The sequence below is a fragment of the Salmo salar genome, chromosome 21 (genome assembly GCF_965601325.2).
Source record: "Salmo salar chromosome 21, fSalSal1, whole genome shotgun sequence".
NCBI lineage: Eukaryota > Metazoa > Chordata > Actinopteri > Salmoniformes > Salmonidae > Salmo > Salmo salar.
This window is the reverse complement of record NC_138311.1, coordinates 27,586,744-27,604,460: the sequence shown is the minus strand read 5'-3', so window position 1 is coordinate 27,604,460 and position 17,717 is coordinate 27,586,744. Positions and strand designations below refer to the sequence as shown.

The 17,717-nt window shown below is 43.5% G+C and overlaps 1 protein-coding gene across 2 annotated transcripts in view; it reads left to right on the top strand.

Annotated features, from left to right (window-relative positions):
- The window catches only part of LOC106582144 (amyloid-beta A4 protein), a 36,147-nt gene that overhangs the window by 3,981 nt on the left and 14,449 nt on the right, over window positions 1–17,717 (top strand). For both annotated transcript variants that reach the window (XM_014164921.3, XM_014164920.3), the window contains exons 2-4: window positions 8,755–8,922; window positions 9,164–9,293; window positions 9,361–9,473. In XM_014164921.3, coding sequence (XP_014020396.3) covers window positions 8,755–8,922; window positions 9,164–9,293; window positions 9,361–9,473 — 411 coding nt within the window. The remainder of the gene's footprint in view (window positions 1–8,754; window positions 8,923–9,163; window positions 9,294–9,360; window positions 9,474–17,717) is intronic.

Sequence of the window (17,717 nt, the reverse complement as noted above, 5' to 3'; positions counted from 1 at the left end):
CTCGCTGTAGCAGTGGGTAGAGGACCAGAGAGAGGCAGGGGAAGGGCCACAAGTGACACGCAGCAGCAGGCAGAGCCGCAGAGAGGGTGCAGACTGCAGAGCAGTGCAACAAGGCTCAGCCGAGCGGGCACAAACACACAAACAGGAAAATCGCTAAATCATCCAAAAGTTGGTGGCAGCCTTAAAAAGTAGCTTAATTTGTCGCGATCCTCAAATCACTGGAGGTGTCTGAAATCTTGCTTAATCTAGCATCAAAGTTGCAATATTGACAACGCTGGCACAAACTGTTTCGGATGGGAAGCCTGTGGATGCCTTTATTGACCTTACATTAACATGATACAATGTTGCATTTGTCACATAGCGGCCAGCGGAGGCTGGTGGGTTGGTTATGTAGTGAGGAGAACGGAAAAGTATGAAGCTCGACACAAGCAAGATGGTGTCGGTGCTGCAGTGTTAAGATACTTGCACAGCAAATTGAGCAGTGTTACCCAAGGGGCAAGGGTTCCGGTCTGGAAGCCTGCTTTTGACTGCATCGACAGTATTGCTTCGGTACTGCAGTTTAACTCAATGACGGCCGAGAAAGACAATTCCCATTGATGGCCCCATAGAGAAGTCAAATTAGAAAATTCCTAATAAGACACTTTAGTCATCATCTTTGTGCACAAAACATCTGTTAAAAATATTGTTGGGATATATATATATATATATATATATATATATATATATATATATATATATATATATATATATTTTATTTGTATTATTTTTTTATCACTCACAGCCAAAGATATTAACATTTTACGTTTGTGCTCTGCAGTCATGACCACAGCTAACCAGGGAAGTGCCGGTTGGCTTGTTGAGCTGTCCACTTGCTCTGACCGAGTTTCCGGAGCATATTCGCGCGAAACTGCTGTCTGTCCAGTTTGCACTGAGTGCTAGTGCGCAGGCAGAGTATTCCCAGTGAGAAAGATGGCACCAACCACATAACGGCAAATGCGAACGTGAGTAGATTATGTTGAAAACAAAGGTTGGTCATCTTTGAGGCAATCTCTAGTTCTTAGTGTATATATCAGGTGGTGTTACCTAGTGTTGATTATTTTTTTTTGTGTACAATTTATAGTGTTGATTCAGGAGTTAAATTCACTCTGGTGTAAAAGAACACCAGTGTTGGTGTTAATATCCAGTCTTTAGTGGGAGAGTGTTCGTTTTAATCTGCGGAGAGTAAAACATTACCATACAGCAAATTCTCCAGTGTTAAAAAACATTTAACACAGGTCCAGTGTCAATACAGGTCCACACTTTTCAGTCTTAAATTAACACACTGCTTAGTTTAAAGCCTCCTTTGCATATTTTCCAGAGTGCCTTGCCTTTCATGGGTGGTAACTCTACAATTAACTCGAAAAGGGAAAGGCAGCGATTAGTTTTGAGTCTTCTTGGGTATTATGCTTCAAGCTTGGTACACCTGTATTTGGGGAGTTTCTCCCATTCTTCTCTGCAGATCCTCTCAAGCTCTGACAGGTTGAATGAGGAGCGTTGCTGCACAGCTATTCTCAGGTCTCTCCAGAGATGTTTGATCGGGTTCAAGTCTGGGTTCTGGCTGGGCCGCTTAAGGACATTCAGAGGCTTGTCCCGAAGCCACTACTGCTTTGTCTTGGCTATGTGCTTAGGGTCGTTGTCCTGTTGGAAGGTGAACCTTTGCCCCAGTCTGAGGTCCTGAGCGCTCCAGCGCGCTCTTCATCAAGGATCTCTCTGTACTTTGCTCCGTTCATCTTTGCCTCAATCCTGATGAGTCTCCCAGTCCCTGCCGCTGAAAAACATCCCCACAGCATGATGCTGCCACCACCGTGCTTCACTGTAGGGATGGTGCCAGGTTTCCAGACGGTATGCTTGGCATTCAGGCCAAAGAGTTCAATCTTGGTATCATCAGACCAGAGAATCTTGTTTCTCATGGTCTGAGAGACTTACGGTGCCTTTCAGGTTATGTCGATATAGGACTCGTTTTACTGTGGATATAGATACTTTTGTACCTGTTTCCTACAGCATTTTCACAAGTCCTTTGCTGTTGTTCTGCGATTGATTTGCACTTTTCGCACCGAAGTACGTTCATCTCAAGAAGACAGAATGCGTCTCCTTCCTGAGCGGTATGACGGCTGCGTGGTCCCATGGTGTTTATACTTGCCTGCTGTTGTTTGTGCAGATGAACGTGGTACCTTCAGGCATTCAGAAATTGCTCCCAAGGATGAACCAGACTTGTGGAGGTGTACAATTCTTTTTCTGAGGTCTTGGATGATTTCTTTAGATTTTCCCATGATGTCAAGCAAAGAGGCACTGAGTTTGAAGATGGGCCTTGTTGTACATCCACAGGTACACGGCCCTCCAATTGACTAAAATTATGTAAATTAGCCTATCAGAAGCTTCTAAAGCCATGATATTATTCTGATTCCCATGTAATATAGACTTTTGAGTGACTAGAATGTCACCAAAAATAAATAATACATTTTTCTCATGGCTAACTACCAAGAAGTTTAAAAATACAGACTAAGCGGGTGGGGAACATGAGCTCGACTTGACTGACAGCTCTTTGAAACGCCTGTGTCAAGCAACTTGGATGCAGTGTTGCAGTAAAATCATCTCAAGCTAATTTGGAGATACACGAAGCAACTCAAACAACATAAAAATTGCATCAATGAGTGGCCGCCTGAGTGGCGCAGCAGTTTAAGGCACAGCATCGCAGTGCTATAGAGGCTTCACAACAGATCCAGGTTTGATCCTGGGCTGTGTCATAGCCGGCCGCAACCGGGAGACCCATGAGGCGGCGTACAATTGGCCCAGCGTCATCTGGGTTAGGGGAGGGTTTGGCTGGCCGGGATGTCCTTGTCCCATTGGGCTCTAGCAATTCCTGTTGCGGGCAGGGTGCATGCATGCTGATCCAGTTGGAAGGTGTTTCCTCTGACACATTGGCGTGGCTTGCGTTCGGGTTAAGTGAGCAGTGTGTCAAGAAGCAGTGTGGCTTGGCAGGGTTGTGTTTCGGAGGATGCATTGCTCTCGAACTGCACCTCTCCTGAGTGGGTACAGGAGTTGCAGTGATGGCACAAGACTGTAACTACCAATTGGGGAGAAAAAGGGGTACAAAATTTGTTATAAAAAATTTTACATTGCATCAATGATGTCAATGTGTTATACATCTCCCATTTGGCATGTCTCTTGCTATGCAGTTTACAGTTGACCTGACAACTGTCAGAGTTTTGAATGACCCTTACCCGCCTTTTGTTCCACGCTGGCTGAAGACCTAGCTAGCCCAGTAAGCTAGCTAACACCAGACACAGATGGAAGACCTAGCTAGCCAGTAACTAGCTAACACCAGACACAGATGAAAGGGGAAACATATAAGTATCTTTGCCATAGTTGAATAAGGTACAATTTTTATTATATTTTCTGACGCCCTAGAGTCAGATTTTGACACCAGTAGAGTAGCTAACTAGCTATTTAAACCACACCCTTCTCCACATTCCTTCTCTGATGTTGGTTTCAAAACAGTACTTATTTAAATTAGGTAAGACAATATCTGTTACCATTAGTGTATTAAAAATGAAAGTTAGGGTGATGCCTCTATATTCCCTTAATAATCCCACCTTCTGAGTGCAAGTGTTTGACACTGGAGAGGGGACCAGTAGCTTTATGATGAAACTTCATCAATGTAAATCAATTTCAAACAATTTCATGAAAAGCATAATCTTTAAAGTTTATGAACAGAGAAGATTAACTGGGATGACATTCCCTTTTATGGGAGACCAAAAAGAGCTAGCTGAAACCACACCTCAAATAAGCCACGCTTTTAACAGTATAAGTGATGTGCATGTTGTCAACAGAAGTCAGTGAAGACATTTTATAGAAATCACACCTTCAAGTTGTTGTATATAGTTACTTAATTTTTACTGCAACTAGCAGAAATGTATTCTTGACAATCTCCAGTATGTCCACAGTCCTGGTGCACAGCAGGAACTTCAGGTAGCTAGCATCCAAGAGTTTGTGAGTTAAAATCCCAAGTGAGGTTGAGTCCTAAGTAATCCGCACACTGTCCATTAACACCTAAATGTATCTGTAAAAATACAAATCTAGTTGTAGATTTACCATATTTGCACTGAAACTAGAGAAAAACCAAGGGACCATGACGCAAAGCTCTAAAAATGTCCTTGGGGACATCCCTAGAACAAACCGGGAACTACCGTAAATTCCGGACTATTAAGCGCACCTGAATATAAGCCCACTGAAAAAAAAATAAAAAAAAATAATTGAACATAAATAAGCCGCACATGTCTATAAGCCGCAGGTGCCTACCGGTACATTGAAACAAATTAACTTTACACAGGCTTTAACGAAACACGGCTTGTAACAAAAATAAATAGGCTTTAACGAAACACGGCTTGTAACAAAAATAAATAGGCTTTAACGAAACACGGCTTGTAACAAAAATAAATAGGCTTTAATGAAACACGGCTTCTAACAAAAAATTAAAAATTAGCAGTAAACATTAGCCTACCAAGAAAGTCATTGCTCCAGACCAAGCTCCCGTGCAGCAGCTCTATTTCCTTTTCCAACAGCCAGATCAATCGCCTTCAACTTGAAAGCTGCATCATATGCATTTCTCCGTGTCTTTGCCATGATGAGGGTGACAAAATTACTACCGTAATCAGAATGATGAGCGCGCTCGGTTTAATCTAAACAGTAAACAAAAAAGTTGTTTGACCTTAACCCGTTCGGCAATTTCATTGGTCTAATGAAAGCTTCATGCCGCCAAAAAACTGAGCACGTCACAGAATGTGTTTTTTAAAATATTTTATTATTTGAAAGCGGGAAAAATCCATATATTAGCCGTTGTTTAAGCCGCGAGGTTCAATCCATTGTTTAAGCCGCGAGGTTCAAAGCGTGGGAAAAAAGTAGCTGCTTATAGTCCGGAAATTACGGTAGACAAAATGTAGTGGACCATGAATGTTAAAAGTGAATCAATGTCAATTGTGCCTTTCAAAGTCAAATGTTCTAAATTACATTTGACACCTTAGTTTTCACATTTGCAGTGTCATTGTATCACATGTTGAAATTTAGCGTCTCCATGTTGTCACATTTATTTCACTTGAGATCGTGTTTTCACATGTGCTCACATGTCAGGTGTAGTTTTATGTTATAACATTTAAATGGTGTCCCCGTGTTTTCACATTACTTTCAGATGAGATCCAGTTTTGACGTGCTCACATGTTGTCATGTGTAGTTTGATGTTGTCACATGTTGCTTCACATGTCATCAAATTAAATCACATGAGATCAAATGTGTTCACGTGAAATTCATGTGTTTTTTTCCGTAAGGGTTCTCTGACACCTCGGGTCAACTTGTCTCCAGAGTGACAGGTCAACTTCTCGCTCTAGTGGTGTATAGGGTTGGCTTCAGGGTGAAAAGTGCTGGTGGGAGGCTGGGAGGGAGTATGATATTGAACACTGACACAGAGTAGTATCATGCTTCATTGCTGCACGTGACCTGGGGAACACACTGGATGTCTCAGCTGCTGGGATTACGGCAGAGAAGAGGAGGTCAAAGAGAAGTGGTTCTTACTCTGCTATAGTGCAGCCTCTCCTGGGGATGTCACCTTCCCTGAGACGATGGTACCTGAAGTCAACTGTCACCTAGCTAGCTAGTTAATGTTAGTTGGTACCAGAGTGCGGAGTGCCAGTCAGCCAGTGGCAGGTATCATATAACATCTAGGCAGGGTTGGAACAAGGCAAGCTACATAAACACAAGCATCCTCTTTCCTAAGCATAACAGACACTCCCAAGGTCCTAACATTGTGGAATGTGGTTTCTGTTACTCCTGTTGCAACTGACCCCCTCAATAACAAGGACCTTTCTTGGGATTGTTTTACTACCTGGCTGTCACATAGCCTACTGTATAAAGGTCGAGTGACTAAAAGCAGGCTAGTCTGTTACGTACCATGGCCAAAGTGCAGTTACAGTACTAACTTTGTCCCAGCTACACTACTGTTACATAGCTTTTTCCTATCTCCTCGTTCTTAAATTCCTACACAGAGCGTTGACCAGCACCGTAACCTAGTTCAATGTGCTGACTCAGGCCTGACAAATCTATACTGAACAAAAATATAAACGCAACATGCAACAATTTCATATGTTACAGTTCATATGAGAGAATCAGGCCCTAAACTATGGATTTCTCATGACTGAGAATACAGATATGCATCTGTTGGTCACAGATACATAAAAAAAATGGGCCTCACAATGGGCCTCAGGAACTAGTCACTGTATTTCTGTGCATTCAAATTGCCATCGATAAAATGCAATTGTGTTTGTTGTTCATAGTTTATGCATGCCCATACCATAGTCCCACTGCCACCATGTCATGGGGCACTCTGTTCACAACGTTGACGTCAGCAAACCGCTCACCCACACGAGCCCATACACATGGTCTGCGGTTGTGAGGCCGGTTGGACGTACTGCCAAATTGTCTAAAACAACGTTGGAGGCAGGTTATGGTAGAGAAATGAACATTCAATTATCTGGAAACAGCTTTGGTGGACATTCCTGCGTCAGTATGCCAATTGTATGCTCCCTCAACTTGTGTGACAAAACAGGCCTTTTATTGTCCTCAGCACAAGGTGCACCTGTGTAATGGTCATGCTGTTTAATCAGCTTATTGATATACCACACCTTTCAGGTGGATGGATTATCTTGGCAAAGGAGAAATGCTTGCTAACAGGGATGTAAACAAATTTGTGCACAAAATTTGATAGAAATACACTTTTTGTGCATATGGACATTTCTGGGATCTTTTATTTTAGCTCATGAAACATGGGACCACCACTTTACATGTTGGGTTTATATTTTTGTTCAGTGTAGATAGTGTGTCTTAACTCTTGATGAAGTGAATTAAGATTCTAGGACCCTCCTGCAACCACCTGCAACCCTGCTGATGCTGTGTGTCTTTCTGTTGCCATGCCAACAGCATTGCTGTTGAGAGTGAGACACCATCTTGGAAATGCTACCTTCTCCCCATCGCATCAGTTGTTTCTGGCATCCCACCACCTCCTCATAATATTAACTTCCATTCAGGCTCATTGTAAGATGATAGCTATGATTCATGATTGTGTTCCTCGTGTCAGCCATGGTCCATCAGGGTCCCTTAAAATTAAACGCACACACTCACGGACACACCCACGCACGCACAAGACATTAAAAAAAAGAAAAGACGCAATTAACCGGCAGTGTCAAAGAGCTTCCCTGCAGGTATCATGCAACGAGCACCTAGTGAGAGAAAACCACACTCCCTGAACTCCACAGGGTGTTAGGTCATAAATAAAGGTAAAATAAATACAAATACACCAACAACAGCATCTACTGAGAGCTGTTTGTTCACTGCTGCATAAAAGGACAACGTGTGGTTCTATAACACATGTATTGCATACAACATGGCAACCATGAATATGGGGAGAAAAGCTGTAGCAGATTTTCCCAAGTTTATGTGGTTCTTATTAATCATAATCTGCTACACTACAGGCTGCAGAAATAACTAAGGCCTAGTTTTTTCAAAGGCAAACACAGCACTATCTTTGCTTTGGTAATTTACCAGCAGAATGGCAGCAGGATCCTGTTTGGTAGTTTGCAGCATCTGTATATTCGGATGTGCGAAAGACGAAAAGGAGAGCTAGACGGCCAGCTACAATGAAACTTCCTCCGATTGCATGGAATGAAAAAAGATCCAAGAATGCTTTGTGTTTAGCTCAGTTAGAAGGGGGAGGTAAAAAGGTACAAACTAAACACTAAGGGATAGACCGAAAGTGGATCTATCTTTATACAGTTCTCTGTTTCCACCTCCCTCTCTGACACACACACACACACACTTTCTAGCGCTATCTGTTAGTGTCTGACGTTCCCTCTTGCACACATTCTATATTTCTCTCTTTCTCGCTCTTTCTCACCTAATGTTTCTGAGCTCGTCCTTTCCTATATGAACAACACTCCTCACTCACTCAGGACACAAACACAAGAGCTCATACAAGCACATAGTCACAGTCACATACATACACACACACACACTGTAGGCACAGTTCTCAGTGCTGTTGCCTGTTTGCCTGTCAGTGATTCAGTAGATTCCTCCGGCCAGCCGGCCTTGCTCTGTGTCTTAAAGTAGTGTCTATGCTTTTTTAATCATATCTGAAATGGGCAGTGGCATTACACAATGATTCAAAGGCTGTGACCCTCAAAGCATATTAGTCCTTATGCTGTGTTGGGAGAGGAGTGGACGTGTGTTAATGTGTGAGTGTGTGAGTATGAGAGTACGAGAGTGTGTGTGTGTGAGAGAGAGAGAGCGAGGGTAACATTATCTCAAGTAGTGTGTGACCTCTGTCAGGGTGGTGTGTGTTCTTAGACGAAATTATGAAAGCTACAGGCGGATTAACCTGATCTTAGCTGCAACGTGGGAATGAATACATTTCTGTGTTTTGAGTCACTTTAGCTTTTGAGTGCACTTCAACTGCAAATAAAGTTTTTAAATCGTAATTACAGTAATTTCACTCTCCTTCCTCCCTCTGCACTCCCTCTCCTCCCGGTCATTCCTATGTCCTCCATCTATTCCTTCATCTACCATCCTTCTCTCCCTCTCCTTACTCCCTCTGCCCCCCTCCATCTTCCCTCGCTCCTACCATCCTCCTCCCACCATCTACCATCGCTCTTGGTCTCTCCTCCATCCCTCCAGGTGCCATCTGATGACTCAGTGGCTCTGCTAGCGGAGCCCCAGGTAGCCATGTTCTGTGGGAAGCTCAACATGCACGTCAACGTCCAGAGTGGCAAGTGGGAGCCGGACCCCTCCGGCACCAAGAGCTGCATCGGAACCAAGGAGGGCATCCTGCAGTACTGCCAGGAGGTTGGAGGAGAGGGGGGGAGGGGGGAGGGAAAGATGGCAGAGAGAGGAAAGGGTGAGCGGTAGGAAAAAGAGAAATAAAGAAAGGTGAAAGGAGAGTGGAAGATATAGGGGTGGAACTGGAATGAAATTAGGGCGAGAAAGATAAACAAGGGAGATCTGATGTAAATGTTGGGAATATTACACCAATACAAAACAACTGTGTGAAGTCTTGGACATTCATTGAACCCTGTTCCTTCCCCAGGTGTACCCTGAGCTCCAGAGCACAAACGTGGTGGAGGCCAACCAGCCAGTCAGCATCCAGAACTGGTGCAAGAAAGGACGCAAGCAGTGTCGCAGTCACACACACATCGTGGTGCCCTACCGCTGCCTGGGTAAGCTGTGTATGTGTGTGTGCTTGAGTGTGTGTGAGAGACTCCGTAATCTGTGTGTGTTTTGCAGTTGGGGAGTTTGTGAGTGACGCGCTGCTGGTTCCTGATAAGTGCAAGTTCCTGCACCAGGAGAGAATGGACATGTGTGAGAGCCACCTGCACTGGCACACCGTGGCTAAAGAGGTGAGGACACATGCTTTTCACTTCATTTTCACACCATTCTGTTGTGTTCAGGTATGTTCCTCCCCGGTCTCTCCTCCCAAGTCTCCCCTCTCGTATTCTCTTCTATCTCTCTCCTATATCTATCTAGTATTATCTCCTCCTATCTCTCTAGTTCTCTCTCTCAATTCAATTCAATTCAAAGAGCTTTATTGGCATGGGAAACATGTTTACATTGCCAAAGAGAGTGAAATAGATTATAAACAAAAGTGGAATAAACAATATAAAATTAACAGTAAACATTACACTCACAAAAGTTCCAAAGGAATAGAGACATTTCAAATGTCATGTTATGGCTATACTGTATACAGTGTTGTAACGATGTGAAAATAGTTAAAGTACAAAAGGGAAAATAAATCAACATAAATATGTGTTGTATTTACAATGGTGTTTGTTCTTCACTGGTTGTGGCAACAAGTCTGTGTAATCTGGGGGAAATATGTCTCTAATAGGGTTATACATTGGGCAGGAGGTTAGGAAGTGCAGCTCAGTTTCCACCTCATTTTGTTGGCAGTGTGCACATAGCCTGTCTTCTCTTGAGAGCCATGTCTGCCTACGGCGGCCTTTCTCCATGGCAAGGCTATGCTCACTGAGTCTGTACATAGTCAAAGCTTTCCTTCATTTTGGGTCAGTCACAGGGGTCAGGTTACTCTCTGTTTAGGGTCAAATACCATTCTAGTTTGCTCAGATTTTTTTGTTAATTCTTTCCAATGTGTCAAGTAATTATCTTTTTGTTTTCTCATGATTTGGTTGGGTCTAATTGTGTTGATGTCCTGGTACTCTGTGGGGTCTGTTTGTGTTTGTGAACAGAGCCCCAAGACCAGCTTGCTTAGGGGACTCTTCTCCAGGTTCATCTCTCTGTAGATGATGGCTTTGTTATGGAAGGTTTGGGAATCGTGTCATTTTAGGTGGTTGTAGAATTTAACAGCTCTTTTCTGGATTTGGATAATTAGCGGGTATCATCCTAATTCTGCTCTGCATGTATTATTTGGTGTTTTACGTTGTACACAAGAGGATATTTTTGCAGAATTCTGAATGCAGAGTCTCAATTTGGTGTTTGTCCCATTTTGTACATTTTTGGTTGGTGAGTGGACCTCAGACCTCACAATCATAACTGATTCAAGTATTTTTAGCTAGATCATAGTTGCTATGTCGAATTTGATGCTCCTTTTGATGGCGTAGAAGGCCCCTCTTGCCTTCTCTCTCAGATTGTTCACAGCTTTGTGGAAGTTACATGTAGCGCTGATGTTTAGGCCAAGGTATTTTATAGTTTTTTGTGTGCTCTAGGGTAACGGTGTCTAGATGGAATTTGTATTTGTGGTCCTGGCAACTGGCCTTTTTTTTTAGAACACCATTTTTTTTTGTTTTTACTGAAATTTACTGTCTGGACCCAGGTCTGACAGAATCTGTGCAGAAGATGTAGGTGCTGCTGTAGGCCCTCCTTGATTGGGGACAGAAGCACCAGTTTGTCAGCAAACAGTAGACATTTGACTTCAGATTCTAGTAGGTGAGGCCGGGTGCTGCAGACTGTTCTAGTGCCCTCGCCAATTCGTTGATATGTATGTTGAAGAGGGTGGGGCTTAAGCTGCATTCCTGTCTCACCCCATGGCCATGTGGAAAGGAATGTGTGGTTTTTTTGCTAATTTTAACCGCACACTTGTTGTTTGTGTACATGTATTTTATAACACCTTTCCATCAATTTGTATAACAGACCCTCATGCCAAATTGAGTCTCAAGCTTTTTTGAAATCAACAAAGCATGAGAAGACTGTTTGACTGTCAGTTAGAGTTTACAGGGTGAATATGTGACCGACAAATCGGTCTTATGTAGTAGTGACTCAGAGCTACAAAATTGTATATCATACACTACAGTTGAGGAACAATAGGAAAGTAATTTTGCTTTGAAAGTAGATCAAGTTGTAAACTCACTTTTGAGAAAATGGCCTTTGAATGTTTTAACAGCTCACTGCACAATACTGGCACTAGCAGAGTTGGTTCTGACCACAACAGCAGTCAAGCACCCAAGCTAACTGGCTAACATTGGCCAGCTTGCTAGCTACTTCCAGACACATAATGAGAGAACACCCCACTCTGACCATTTTCTCACCCTAGTAGAGCTGGTTAGGCTGTTTTCATGTTATCCAGAGCATTGGTGACTGTAACTGTGCTGCTGGCAACAATTTAATTACGCTTCTTTGCCAACGTTTACTGACACTGGCCATATTCAATGGGTGTTGAGCGTTCGTAAATTCTGGCACACTAAGGTAAGTATTTTGTTAAGACAAAACAATGAATGTAAACAATGAACCACAATCCCAACTCATGATGTTACTACCCTGCATGAATCTGCAAGGTAGCTAACCAACCAGGTTCAATGTTAGCTAGCCAACATTAGGCTATAACTAGTCAAGCAAATATGTCTGAGATACGAAGACTAAGATCATACACATAACATTAGCTAGTGGGCCAGCCAGCTAACGTTAGCTAGCTAACAGTACATTAACTTGTAATGAAACCACTTTCTATCAAAATTAAGAACATGTCATATCTGAAAATGTAGCTAGCTAGACTATCTTACCTGTATACATCATGGTTGGACACGTCTCCTGTCAGATGCCATGGTTGCCCTTAGTTTGAAGATGTTATCCAGAGACAGGTGTTTTCTCCATCTCCTTAGCTATCATACTCGAATTCCACTGATTTCAAAACTCGGTCATCCAGAAAGTGGAGAGCATACACATAACGTTAGCTAGTTAACAGTATACTTTAACTTGACATTATTTATGCAGTTTTACTACGCAATACATTTAAAAATAAACTGCGTTAGACAGGATTACCTAGACATACTGACCAGCTCAAATAGACAGAACTGTGCTATATGGCAGACCAATCCAAACTAATCTCTCGGCATGTCCAACCCACTCGTTATCTTAGCCAATCATGGTTAGTGGGAAGGTTGCTGACTTTTTATGTGGCTAAACCAGCTAGGCTTGTAATTTAACAATTGTATTTGTATTTACTGATGGCTTACAATTTTGTTATTAAGGCACATGAAGTTCACATGATCGAGAAGGTATTTCTGCCCAAAAACACATTTTGATTAAAAACAAAAGGCTCTGCTGTGAAGTAGTGACCTGCGACATGCGCCTAGTTTCCTTAAACGGGTCACATGCGTGGTCTGTCGTATGGTAATTTAGTAAAAAGCCAATTTGACATTTGCTCAGTACATTGTTTTCACTGGGGAAATGTATGGGTCTGCTGTTAATGATAATGTAGAGGATTTTCCCAATGTTGCTGTTGACGCATATCCAACGGTAGTTATTGGGGTCAAATTTGTCTCTACTTTTGTGGATTGGGGTGATCAGTCCTTGGTTCCAAATATTGGGGAAGATGTCAATTGGAATTTGTGGTCTGTATAGTTTATCATTTCATTTAGGATACCATCAACACTACAGGCCTTTTTGGGTTGGAGTGTTTGAATGAACTACTGGACAAAATACAATGTAATTGGAGAATCCAGTGGGTTCTGGTAGTCTTTAATAGTTGATTCTTTGATTTGAATTTGATCATGTATGTTTTTGCTGTTTGTTTTTTGTTATAGAGGCAAAAAGATTGGAGAAGTGGTTTATCCGTCTCCGTTTTGGATAGGTTGTTCTTTGTTTAGTGTGTTAAATTTTTCCCAGAAGTGGTTAGATTCTATGGATTCTTCAATTACATTGATCTGATTTCTGACGCGCTGTCTCCTTTTTACGTAGTGTATTTCTGTATTGTTTTAGTGATTCACCATAGTGAAGGCGTAGACTCAGGTTTTCTGGGTCTCTATGTTTTTGGTTGGATAGGTTTCTCAATGTCTTTCTTAGGTTTTTGCGTTCTTCAACAAACCATTTGTCATTGTTGTTCATTTTCTTAGGTTATCTGATTTACATGTTTTGATTTCATAGGAGAGCTGAGACATCAAATATACTGTTTAGGTTTTCTACTGCCAAGATTACACCTTTACGTTTTTTCCAGAAAGTTGTCTAAAGGGGATTTAATTTGTTGTTGCCTAATTGTTTTTTGGTAGGTTTCTACACTACATTCCTTCCATCTATAGCATTTCTTAATACACTGCTCAAAAAAATAAAGGGAACACTTAAACAACACAATGTAACTCCAAGTCAATCACACTTCTGTGAAATCAAACTGTCCACTTAGGAAGCAACAATGATTGACAATACATTTCACATGCTGTTGTGCAAATGGAATAGACAACAGGTGGAAATTATAGGCAATTAGCAAGACACCCCCAATAAAGGAGTGGTTCTGCAGGTGGGGACCACAGACCACTTCTCAGTTCCTATGCTTCCTGGCTGATGTTTTGGTCACTTTTGAATGCTGGCGGTGCATTCACTCTAGTGGTAGCATGAGACGGAGTCTACAACCCACACAAGGGGCTCAGGTAGTGCAGCTCATCCAGGATGGCACATCAATGCGAGCTGTGGCAAGAAGGTTTGCTGTGTCTGTTAGCGTAGTGTCCAGAGCATGGAGGCGCTACCAGGAGACAGGCCAGTACATCAGGAGACGTGGAGGAGGTCGTAGGAGGGCTACAACCCAGCAGCAGGACCGCTACCTCCGCCTTTGTGCAAGGAGGAGCAGGAGGAGCACTGCCAGAGCCCTGCAAAATGACCTCCAGCAGGCCACAAATGTGCATGTGTCTGCTCAAACGGTCAGAAACAGACTCCATGAGGGTGGTATGAGGGCCCGACGTCCACAGGTGGGGGTTGTGCTTACAGCCCAACACCGTGCAGGACGTTTGGCATTTGCCAGAGAACACCAAGATTGGCAAATTCGCCACTGGCGCCCTGTGCTCTTCACAGATGAAAGCAGGTTCACACTGAGCACGTGACAGACGTGACAGAGTCTGGAGACGCCGTGGAGAACGTTCTGCTGCCTGCAACATCCTCCAGCATGACCGGTTTGGCGGTGGGGTGGCATTTCTTTGGGAGGGCCGCACAGCCCTCCATGTGCTCGCCAGAGGTAGCCTGACTGCCATTAGGTACCAAGATGAGATCCTCAGACCCCTTGTGAGACCATATGCTGGTGCGGTTGGCCCTGGGTTCCTCCTAATGCAAGACAATGCTAGACCTCATGTGGCTGGAGTATGTCAGCAGTTCCTGCAAGAGGAAGGCATTGATGCTATGGACTGGCCCGCCCGTTCCCCAGACCTGAATCCAATTGAGCACATCTGGGACATCATGTCTCGCTCCATCCACCAACGCCACGTTGCACCACAGACTGTCCAGGAGTTGGCGGATGCTTTAGTCCAGGTCTGGGAGGAGATCCCTCAGGAGACCATCCGCCACCTCATCAGGAGCATGCCCAGGCGTTGTAGGGAGGTCATACAGGCACGTGGAGGCCACACACACTACTGAGCCTCATTTTGACTTGTTTTAAGGACATTACATCAAAGTTGGATCAGCCTGTAGTGTGGTTTTCCACTTTAATTTTGAGTGTGACTCCAAATCCAGACCTCCATGGGTTGATAAATTGGATTTCCATTGATTATTTTTGTGTGATTTTGTTGTCAGCGCATTCAACTATGTAAAGAAAAAAGTATTTAATAAGATTATTTCTTTCATTCAGATCTAGGATGTGTTGTTTAAGTGTTCCCTTTATTTTTTGGAGCAGTATATTATGTAGTTTCTTTGGCTTTGATGCCTCATGATTGAATATTGCTCTGTTCAAGTAGACTGTGATTTTGCTGTGATCTGGGCTGACTGTGAACGCTCTGAGAGACTGTGTTGAGGTCAGTGATAAAGTAATCTACAGTATTACTGCCAAGGGATGAGCTGTAGGTGTACCTACCGTAAGAGTCCCCTCGAAGCCTACCATTGACTATGTACAGACCCAGTGTTCGACATAGCTGCAGGAGTTGTGACCCGTTTTTGTTGGTTGTTTTGTCATGGTTGTATCTAGGGGGGCATATTTGGGAGGGAATGCTGTCACCTCCAGGTAGGTGTCTGCTCCCCTGTGTGCTAAGAGTGTCAGGTTCTTGTCCTGTTCTGACATTTAGGTTGTCACAGACTAGTACATGTCCCTGGGCCTGGAAATGGTCGATCTCCCCCTCTAGAATGGAGAAGCTGTCATCGTTAAGCAGGAATCCATACCTCAAAAAATTGTAAATACAGACATTATCATCCTACAAGAAACAGGGAAACCAGTGGGTCCGTCTCTTCAATATGGGGTGGCAGGGTAGCCTAGTGGTTAGAGTGTTGGGCTAGTAGGGGGGGCATAAGACTGATCTGGGGGGGCCTATATAGGGTGTGGATAGTGGTTGACTGGTTGGGATGGGGATGTGGTGCTGTGGTCTGTGTGTAGGTCCTCTTGGTGTGGATCCTCTTGGTGCAGGTCCTCCGGGGGGTTCTCGCAGTTCTGGGAGGGTGTCTCACTGGTCTGGGAGGATGTCTGTTTCTCTGTTGCTCCTGTGTGAGGTGCTGGGGCTGCAGTTGTGGGTGATGCCCTTCAGGGTCCTGGCAAAGGTGGGGACTGCTGCCTTGTAGAGGTTGACCTGGTTGTAAATGCTGTTGAAGTCCAAGTCAGAGTGGTGGGCCATGTAAATATTTGGTTTTGAAGCACAGTCCCGGCAGGGTGAAAACCACGTTTTCGTGGTAGCAGGGTAGAGGTAACCACGTGTGTTGTGGAAAGTGAAAGAGGCTTTTTCAATCATGCCCTTGAGTTCTGTGGCCACCCTTTCCTGCTGGGCTGTAAGGTCATTTGTACCTGTGTGTATTATGATGTGGCTTTTCTGTGTCCTCAGTGGGTGTGGGGGTGTTGTCAGGAGAGCTATTCTGTGGGCTAACGGGGCCTCCAGGAGGGGGAGTCTGCTGGGTTGGTGGATCCTGCCTTGTCTGTCCTGCTGTTAAGGCTGTGGTCAAGGTCTGAAGTGGGCTGTTCTGTTGGTGTCGTGCTGATCTGTTTTATGTGTCTGTGCTGTCTGGATTGTGTGGACTAGCTCCACCATGTCTCTCTCCAGTTCAGTGAATTTAACCTATCAATGATGGATGAGCAGTGCAGTTGTGGGACCTGGGTGTGTTCAGTGCTGGGGGGATGACTATCCTCGTCTGCAGGACAGTTTGAAAAGGTATGATCAGACTCACTTGGGGTGGATGAGTCATCACCAAGAGAAAGCTTCTCCTGCCGTGCTCTCGCTTTGATTCTGTGGAAGTCCTTTTGGAAATGTATGAAGTTGCCCTGCACCACCACTGTTCCATTCTTGTACAGGTTGACAGAGGGTGTCTCCGTCTCAAGGTCCTCGTTTTCCAGTATTCTGATTTTTCTCCCTCCACCAATACCCTCTCTTAACTTCTTACATCTAGGCATTCCGCTAGCGGAACCCCGTTCCGACAGCGGAACCCCTAGCCAACAGCCAATGGGATCACATGGCGCGAAATACAAAAACAACTAAAATACCACAATTCAATTTTCTCAAACATATGACTATTTTACACCATTTGAAAGATAAACCTCTCCTGAATCCAACCACGTTGTCAGATTTCTAAAAGGCTTTACAGCGAAAGCAAAACATTATATTATGTTAGGATACCACCACAGCAAAAAAAACAACAACACAGCCATTTTCCTAGCAAGGACAGCCATTTTCCAAGCAAGGGTAGCCGTCCAAAAGCACAAAACCAGCTAAAATTATGCACTAACCTTTGACGATCTTCATCAGATGACACTCCTAGGACATTATGTTAGACAATACATGCATTTTTTGTTCCATCAAGTTCATATTTATATAAAAAAAAAACCATTTTACATTGGCACGTGACATTCAGAAAATGTATTCCCCCCCAAAATTTCCGGTGAATGGGCACCATAATTTACAGAAATACTCATCATAAACGTTGACAAAATATATAACAATTAATTAAAGAAGTATAGATGAACTATTCCTTTATGCAACCGCTTTGTCAGATTTCAAAATAACTTTACAGAGAAAGCACATTGTTCAATATTCTGAGTACTGAGCCCCAAGCTATTCAGTTAGCCGTCCAGCCACGGCGTCCAGATCACCATTCCAAAATGCATCTATCCACCGTCGACGAAAAGTTATAAAGTTCCCTCAGCGTTTGTAGAAACATGTCAAACCATGTTCACAATCAATCTTTAGGGTGTTTTTAATGTAGAATTTCGATAATATTCCAACCGGACAATAGCAGGTTCATTA